Source organism: Silene latifolia, chromosome Y, assembly GCF_048544455.1.
Source record: "Silene latifolia isolate original U9 population chromosome Y, ASM4854445v1, whole genome shotgun sequence".
Lineage (NCBI taxonomy): Eukaryota > Viridiplantae > Streptophyta > Magnoliopsida > Caryophyllales > Caryophyllaceae > Silene > Silene latifolia.
The window spans coordinates 335,485,108-335,494,990 of record NC_133538.1 but is presented as its reverse complement, the minus strand read 5'-3'; the positions used below and the strand labels follow the sequence as shown (position 1 = coordinate 335,494,990).

Here is a 9,883-nt window from a genome sequence, read left to right as displayed (position 1 = left end):
AGATCTAAGAAGACACAGGCAGTGGTGCCTAATAATCAGAAACCTGCTACCAAAGTTTGGAAACCTAAGACCAAGGCTACTGAGAATATTCAAAAAGCTAAACCTGTTAAGACTCCTGTCCAATCTCCCTCTGCAGTGGTTGTAGCAGCAGCTACCCCTGTTGAGACACAGCTTCAAACCCCGTAGTTTGGCATTCCTCTGGGACATATTCTATGGGGCCTGCTCCTACTCCCGCCAAGGCTACCGTAATTGGGAGACTCAGAGACAAGATATTAGTGAAGGAGGGTATATCTGTTCACGATTTGGGCAACATACTTTCCTGGAAACCTTGAATACTCCTACACCCAAGGTAGGCATTGGGATAAGTGGTAGTGGTCCTCACCTTGTGGTGAGGAATGCATAACCTAGGGTTTTGGAATGTTAGGGGCCTAAATAGTCCTCCCAAACAGAAGGATGTTAAATGGTTCATGCATATGAACAAAGTAGGCTTGTTTGGGCTCCTTGAGACAAAGGTTAAGGCCTTGTCTCTAAATATTATAAATGGTTTAATAGTTGATGGTTGGAGTATTGCCACTAATGATAGTTGGCACAAAGGTGGTAGAGTTTGGATACTTTGGAATCCAGCTATTTTTGTTATTGATTTTTATGATTTTTCTGCTAAATGCATCAACATGAAAGTTACTGAAGTTGCCTCTTCCACTCAATTTTATGTTTCTATGGTTTATGCATTTAATGATCTGGTGGATAGAAGAAGTTTATGGAATCAACTTATCAAGTTTGCATCTATTATTAATGAACCTTGGATGGTTGCTGGAGATTTTAATTGTGTTTTATCTCACTCTGAGAGACTTGGTGGGTCTAGCACTGATGCAGAGATTGATGAGTTTCAGAGTTGTTTGGATGCTTGTGGTCTAATTGATAGCCCTGCTCAAGGGGCCTACTATACCTGGAATAACAAATAGGATGCAAGCTCTAGAGTTTTCAGTAGACTTGACAGAGTACTTATCAATAGTGAGTGGAGTCAGAAGATGCCTTCCATGTATGCTCATTTCCTTCCCGAAGGAACCTTTGATCACACTCCCTGTATAGTTAAAAGTTCTGATCAGTCTGATAGTTTCAAGAGACCTTTTAAATATTACAATATGTGGGGTAAAGATAAGAGTTTTATTCCAAAGTTAACTGCCTGGTGGACTGTGCATTATCAGGGTACTAAGATGTTTCAAGTGGTTAGGAAATTGAAGAATTTGAAGGTTCATCTAAGACAGTTCAACAAAGATCATTTTGCTGATATTGAAAATGCAGCTGCTGTAGCCTTAAGAAATCTTGAGGACATTCAGATCAGTCTCATTGATGATCCTAGTAATCAGCAAATGTTGAATATGGAAGCCCATGCTGTGGAAGAGTACAAGAAATTGCAAGCTGACTGTATGTCTTTTCTCAGTCAGAAAGCTAAATTAGCATGGAGTAAAGATGGTGATTTCAACTCTAAGTATTTTCATGGAACCATAAGGAGTCGTGTTCTCAGAAATCAGGTCCTTTGTGTGAAAGATTCTAAGGGTCAGGAGCACTCTGCACCCCAGGCTGTTAAAGATGCTTTCTTAACTTACTACAAGTAGTTCTTGGGGACTGCTGTACCCACTGATAAAGTTAATTTTCAGATCATCAAGAGAGGACAGGTGTGTGATGCTAGTCTTCAGGACATTCTTGTTCTTCCTGTGACCAATCAGGAGATTAAAACAGCCATTTTTTCAATCCCTGGTCATAAAGCTCCTGGACCTGATGGTTATTCCAGTGCTTTCTTTAAGGACTCTTGGACTGTTATTGGTGATGAAGTATGTGCTGCAGTTCAAGATGTCTTCAATTCTGGTAAACTTCTCAAGCAGCTGAATGCTACCACTGTTACTCTGATACCTAAATGCAAGATGCCTACTTATGTTCATCAATTCAGGCCCATTGCCTGTTGCAATGTTCTCTACAAGTGTATTTCAAAAATTTTGTGCAACAGAATATCTCTTGTCTTACCTGAGTTGATTAGCAAGAATCAGGGAGGTTTTATCACAGGGAGAAGTATACTAGAAAACATAATGGTGTGCCAAGACCTGGTGAGACTGTACAATAGACAGTCTTGCTCTGCTAGATGTATGTTTAAAATAGATTTGATGAAAGCCTATGACTCAGTTAGCTGGGATTTTTTAGCTGATATCCTTGAAGCTTTTAATTTCCCAGATTCTATTAGAAGGCTTATCATGGAATGTGTGAGTAGTGCTACTTATACTCTCAGTCTGAATGGGGATACATTTGGTTTCTTTCCTGGCAAGAGAGGACTGAGGCAAGGTGACCCCATGTCTCCACTACTCTTCACTCTATGTATGGAATATTTTACAAGAATCATTGACTGTGCTACTGAGAAGCTGCCATTCCACTTTCATCCCCTTTGCAAACCTATGAGGCTTACTCATCTGATGTTTGCAGATGATTTGCTGCTTTTCTGTAAAGGGGATGCACAGTCTATTATGGTCTTGCTGAGGGCTTATGAATCCTTTTCCAGAGCTTCAGGGCTTAAGATGAACCCACAGAAGTCCTGTGCTTACTTAAATGGTGTGCCATCTGGGCTAAAGAAGGAGATCTTGTCTGTTTCTGGTATTAAAGAAGGCTCCTTGCCTTTTAAATACCTTGGTGTCCCTATTACAGCAGGTAGACTAAAAAAGAGTGATTGTGGGGTTCTCATTGATAAAATAGTTGAGAGGATCAGGTGTCTTGGAGCTAAGAAGCTTTCTTTTGCAGGGAGACTTGTCCTTGTTAAATCAGTGCTCTCTACCATGTATAACTACTGGGCTTCTTTATTTGTGTTGCCTAAGGGAGTCATGAATAGAGTTGATGCCATTTGCAGGAATTTTTTATGGGAAGGGAGTACTGAGCATAATAAAGCTCCTTTACTTGCCTGGCATAAGGTTTGTGTCCCTCAGAAGGAAGGGGGGCTTGGTCTTAGAGTCAGTTCAATTTGGAATGTTGCTACCATTGGCAAACTGGTCTGGTGGCTTTCAGTGAAGCCTGATAAGCTATGGGTCCAGTGGGTGCATCATGTTTATTTAAAAGGACAGTCCTGGCAATCCTATAATCCCTCCTCTGATACCAGTTGGCATTGGAGGAAAGTTTGGCATGTTCGTGATACTATCAAGGAAGGGTTTTCTGATGGAATTTGGAGTATAGGTGTTGGTGACTATTCTGTGAAGTCGTGCTATTCTTGGTTGAGAGATAAAAGACCAGTTGTTGACTGGCATAGATCTGTTTGGAATGCTGTGTCTTCTCCTAAGCATTGCTTCATTGCCTGGCTTATTTCAAGTCAAGCTTTAATGTTGAAGGAGAAGTTATTCAAATTGCAGATTTCTACTGATGACGATTCAGATTCGTGGCCTTGCTTTGAAAGTCATGCCCATTTGTTTCAAGATTGCAGATTCAGTCAAGAACTTTATAGTTATCTAGCTGTGAAGTTGGGTGCTAAGCTAGATGCTACTAATCAATTGCAGAGTATTATGATGAAGAGATGGAGCAGATTGAGGAAACAGGTGACCACTGCTATTCTTTTGGCAGCATGGTACCTTATTTGGAATCAACGCAATGAAGCTAGGCTGTTTTTTAAGGTCTCAAGGCCTGATTTAATTGCTGAGCATATTTGGCGTATTATTCATACTAGAATTCGTGTTCTAAGTCCTCAGTTTATCTCTGTTAAGGATAAACTTTTGTTGTCTAGAGTGCACTTGATGTAATATTAGCACTAAAATTTGTGATCCTTGAGTAGTTTGTAATGCGGATATTTGATCATTAATGAGAATTCTTACATTTTAGCAAAAAAAAAAACATTAAATGCGGGACCAACAACAAAGATTAAGGAATTAATTAATGAAAAACCGTCAATATTTATGTTTCGTACGTAAACGATTACGTTTATGATTTGTACGTAAATATTAAAAAATAACGATGGTTTGTGCGTAAATATTAGTAAATAACGATATTGAATACTTTATATTACAATAAATAATAACAAATTAGACCAATTGATACAAATACAATCCAACTTTTTACTGCAAATTTTTACTACAGTAATAAATTACAATAACAATAACGTACAAAAAAAATACACCGATTTTACACTTTATCAAAAAGAAAAAAAAACATAGCAGATGTTATACACTTTTATCAAAAAGAAAAAAAAATATAGTATAAATAAAAAATAACTGTATATTACTAATTACTAACTCTCTAAAGCCACTAACTCCATGATTTACTCGCAAACCGGCCTCAATTTCACCCGGACTGTGTATACCATCTAAAACATTTAGTCGCATCACATTTTAAATTATTTTTATATTATACTGTATAATATTAGTTGGATTCCTTGAACAGAAATACGTACGTGTTTAATTGTGAAACGTAGTTAGGTTATTAAATGAAGTTTATGATTAATAATTATTCAAATGTTACATTTTTTTATTAGTACATTATTTACTCAACCACTTGAATATTAAATCTGGTGCAAATGTACAATTCTATCCACATGAGCTTAATTTATAACAATGTTGCTTTGGCAGGATTTTTACTGAATAAGAATGTCCTACCAGGGAAGATGTTAAGGGGTGATCTAACTCAATTTGACTCGCCTGGCTAATGTAATTAAATAGAAAAACAAGCAGAAAGTAAAGACACAAGGATTTATACGTGGAAAAACCTTGGGAATAAGGGAAAAAACCACGGGCACCAAGCCAAAGGAGATTTTACTATGATTTTGGGTTGTCTGACAGGGAATTTGTATGTCAGGCGTTTTGCTAAATAAGATAGGTTGTAAATAATTGAATATTGATTACAATAATGTGAGTAATAGTGTGATTGCACGAGTGAATCAGCAAGCGTGCTTCTTCTTCCTTCCTTCATGCTATTATATTGATATTCCAACGGTGCTTTTTGAGTTTGTTTAGGGTTTCCTTGTAAATAGGACCCGTGGCCTATTTACCCGGAGGTGGTTGTGTGTTCTTGTTCTATATTCCAGCTCCTGCCTTTGATTATTTCCTCTATATTCTCTTCTTGTACGTTTGAATAGGTCTTCCTTGTTTATAGGGAGTTTGTTCATAGCCTGGGTGTGCTTTTCTTGCCGTCTAACCAGCTTTAATGGTGCTGCCTTCGTGCCTGTTATAGTCTTTCTTTGGGCCAGGCTTTCTGGTTGCTTACCTTGTGCTTCCCTCCTACTTGGTGCATTTCTATGCACTCCAAATGCCTGGCTTTAAGTATTTCTTCTTCAGGTTTAGCTTTGGACATTGCCTGATTCTTTATCTGGTCAGGCAGGACAATTCTGGGCCCAACAATTGCCCCTTATCTTCTTATTCCCTAATGGATCTGGCCAGGAATAAGGAGATAAAAATTTGGGCCACGCAAAAAATGTAAAAAAATATTTTACCAGAATAGAATTTGTGTTTGGTTCAACTTCTATAACGACTATTTTGCCATTAATGGGGTAGATTCACAAAACCCTAGGAGAGTTATGATTAGGTTTATCCACTTGTTTTTGCCCATTTGTGTTTGCGGCTATTAATATCTCCTTCCGTTTTCCTTTGCTTTCACATTCCTAATCTTTAAACTCTTCTTTCTCTCTCTAAAATTCCTTTTGCAAAAGAAAATCAGTCTTCAATTAAATCTATAAAATATGGCTAGAGGGAGGAGAAAGACGGCTGCATCTAAAGATCCTGCTGAGGCTGAGAAGGTTCCTGATGTTGTTGATGTTCTTGATGTAATTCCTGAGGATGAAGTGGTGGAGGTAACTGCTTATCCAGAAATTTTATCTATGTCATACAAAGGGGTTGAATATACTCCCGTGAAGGCTTTGGCTGCTTCTTTCCATGAGACTAATCAATTGAAGCCAACTTTTGAACATTATTTGAAGGGCAGGGGTCTTATTCCTGCTGAAGCTGAGGTTTGGATCCCCGAGAGCGGTCCATTCAGGGCCAATTGGGGCAGTCCAGGCTGGTTTTGTATATTTGAATGGGCGTTCAAGGGTGGATGTCAGTTCCCCTTTCTGCTTTTATGGCTGAAGTGATTAGGGCTATCAGGGTTCCTCCATTCCAACTCATGCCAATGGTTTGGAAGATCGTTCATTCAGTTGAGAAATTATGTACTAAACATAAGCTGGTTATTACCCTGGAAGATTTTAAGAATGTCTACCATTTAAAGAGTCATTCTATTGGCCGGTTTATTCTTCGAGTCAGGTCGTAGATGGCTCATTTGATCACTAATTTCGATTCAGGAGATGATAAGGGATGGGCCCAGACCTATATGTTTATCAGGGCTGATTCTATTGCCCCTGACCTGGATTATCTTAGTTATCCTACTGTTGAGGGAGGTAGTTGCTCTTTTCTTGCATTGTATTCTGATTAGAGATGATTCATATTATTTTGAAAAATATACTAACTTGCTTTTGTTTTTGTAGTGAATGATTGGGCAAATAATCCTGATGTTGAGAGGTCGACTGACCAGATTACAGCCTTCATGGCATTGCCTGAAGAGGAGAGAGCATGGCCTGCCTGTCTGGGGCAAGCACCTACACCTCGTTTCAAGAAGGCTAAACTGAGCACTTACAAACCAGTGAAGGGTGCTAAAGCTTCAGGGGCTTCTTCGTCAGGGAGTAAGTTTTGTTGCCTTTACTTTGTAGATTTTATATATTGAACATGTATTTATATTGCTGATGTAGAACCTTTTCGTGCAGCCACTAGTGCTTCTGCCAGGATAGCTAGCTTTGGTTTGTCCCTGGTGAAGGCAGGTGTTTCCTAAATTACGGGGGAGAAATTAAAGAGTAGCGAGGCTACAGGGAGTGATAATGCAGTGCAAATTCAGGAACGCGTTCAGGAGGTATAGTTGGCATCCCCTAAGAAGGTTGCGGATGATGCTGGTCGGGCTGAAAAGAAGAAAAGGGTAGATGAATCTTCAGGTGGGGTTCATGAGGTTAGAGGGGTTAGAGCTCGGCTGGATAAGTCAGTTTGCTAAGGAACACATCCAGGCTCAATCTTTTATGGTTGATGATCCTTATTATATGTATCAGGCAGAGAATTCTTCTACTCGTGCTTTGGCTGCCATGTACCGTACCAGGGATTATGCTGCCAATCTGATCACTATGCTGCAGGAGGTAATTTCTTTTTGTCTGATTTTTTTATTGGTTATTATTTTTTGTTTTGTGTGGCCTGAATGGGGATATTTTTGGCAGAATGTAAATGATATGTTGAGGGGTGCCTGTCAGCTGGATTCTATAACCAACCTCAAAGATACCTTGGATTGGGAGGTGCAGATTCTGAAGAAAGATGCGGTGAAGTTCAAAGCTGAATTGGAAACAGTAAAAGCTGAGAATCACTCTTTGAAAGAGGACAATGAGGCAGGGAAGGCTCGGTTGGTGGTGGAGTCGTCCAAGCTGAGTTCTGCTCAATATGTCGTGAAAGCTCTCCAGGCTAAATTTGACATTACCAGGAAGAATTAAAGGCTGAGAAGTAGGCTATGCAGGAGTAGCCAAAGGTAAATGAGGAATTGGATGTTGAGAGGGATTTGTTGTAGGGCAGGTATAAGGATGCTGCTCTTTACTTCTTTGGTAGGGGTCGTGTAGATGCTATGAAGGAGCCTACTGAAGTCAGGCCTTTCTGGGATCCTGACCAGGAATTAGCCAATCTTAATGCTAATTACCCTGAGCTTTGCAAGCTGCATGCTGATAAGGAGGTGGATTCTCCTCCGTCCAAGGAGAAGAGTGGTGATGCTGAGGAAGCAGGGGATGATGAGGAAGAGGAGGATGAGGAGCCTATTTGTAGATACCCGTATCCGTCGATATTGGAATTTATAGAGAACCCGACAAACACCCGATGATGATAGGACACATGTATTTATTAGTTGTCATTGTCATTATTTGGGTTCGTTTTACGATGTAGAATGAGCGTTGTCGACGGAGTATTTTATTAATTTAAATGATATTTAAATTAAAGCTTTTTTAAGTTGAATTCATTTTACTTTATTTTGAGTTTATTTTCTCAAGTTTATTTTATTGAAAATAAAATAGATAATTGATTTGAAAAATCATTTTATGAGTGTATTTGATTTGAAAAATAATTTATTTTAATGTGTTAATCGATTTGAAAAATCGAATTTGAATATCGAAAACTCGTTTTAACCACACGTTTTGGAGCTCGATTATAGCTCGGTTTTTGAGCCCGTTTTCTTTACGAGTTGGCACGAATCTCGAGTACACTAACCAACCTAGACCTCTACCCATCCAATCCCAGTTCGAACCCCCATACCCACGTCCCAAATCTCGCCCCAAACATACACAAAACAGCCCAACTACTTCCCGTTACCCGCGTTAGCCCTTCCTCTTTTCCAACCCGTTTTGTGTGCTTCAAAGCTTGACCCAAACCCGCCACAACCAACCCAATTCTTGCTCCTCATTACCTACAAACAACCCATCACTAAACCCACCACGAAACCCATCCAATTCCCGTCCCAAACACCCAATAAACAGCCCGCAAATAACAAGCAGTCCCCCTCTGTTTTGCGTGCTCAAACCCGAGCCCAAAACCCGCTCCAAACACCACTTAAACCCGTGCCCATTAACCCTACACCATACCCTAGTATCCTACCCATATTACCTTAGCTTAACCACCAAGCAAACCCCCCATACAAACCCTAAAAACCCCAAGAAATAGCTGATGGACAGCAGCTATGCGAAACAGGCCCGACTGCTTGTTGCCCTATTTCTACCCTTCGAAACTCCTTATAAATACCCCCCCTTTACCATACATTCATTACTCTAAGTTCTCCATACATACTAACGTCACTTACAAGCTTTAAACTCCAGAAACAAACCCTAATTGCCTCTCAAAAACCCTCGACAAAACCGACATACAAAACTGAGAATCAGTTTGTGTGTCCTCTTGGGAACCCTTCGTTCAACCCTCAAACCTCCATAAAAATTCGAGTTTCTTGTTCCTAATTAACCACACAACATCCATCTACATCTTAGACAAAGATTCACGAGCCAAATTGCCCTTGAGAGTACACGAATCCCCTCGAAAAACAGAGTGACATACACTCTGTTTTCGCGGCTTTTCCTGTCTGTCCAGTTCTGTTTGTGCTCGTTTTTTGTGCCCAATAATTAAAAACGAGCAGGGATTGTTTTAAGATATCTGTTATCCTCTCTTTCTAGTTTTCAAAACATCTTTTAAATCTAATTTTCACCGTGAAACGAGTGAGAAATTGCAGTTTGAAAGTTGCTGTCCAGATTTACAAAAAACGTGTTGTTTGCTTTGTTCCTTCGTCGACGACGGCCTCTCGAGATAAAATCTACCATCGATTACGACCCAAGACGGTGTCAACGATACATGTAGGTTGAGGGTGCATAAAATCCTCCTCTTCTCCTTTTTATTTCGTTCTTTTATGCTTGTTTTTTATTGTTCGTTTTACATTGTTTATCGTTTTGTTTATCGTTTGACATCGTTAACTATAAAACTAGTTTAGTCCGAGTATGAGTTAAAGTACCACCACGAACACCCGCGTTGACTTGAGATGGGAAAGAAATCCGCCACATCGGTCGGTTGTACATCCCGTCTCATTTACATATCCTCGTGTTCAAGGTAGGGCATTAATAAAACGATTTCTAACTTCGTTCCTCGCTTTTGGTCCCTCGTTTGTTTCGACCAATTCGACCTGCCCTAGGACCCTTCGCATGTTAGTTCGACCTCTGATTGTTAACATATGACTCATTTAGACGACATTAGATCAACTTAATAACCTAATTAGACATATTAGGTTGTCTCGATATAGCCTTAAAAATCGACTAACAATTCTATAACTTAATTGAACGCAT

General features: G+C 39.6%; 1 protein-coding gene across 1 annotated transcript; it reads left to right on the top strand.

The window, feature by feature from the left end:
• Positions 1-1,028: 1,028 nt before the first annotated feature.
• On the top strand, positions 1,029-3,767 carry LOC141631438 (uncharacterized). The gene is made up of 2 exons (XM_074444108.1): positions 1,029-1,532; positions 1,659-3,767. Exons 1-2 carry the CDS (start codon positions 1,029-1,031, stop codon positions 3,765-3,767), a joined length of 2,613 nt encoding a protein of 870 aa, XP_074300209.1.
• Positions 3,768-9,883: the final 6,116 nt, after the last annotated feature.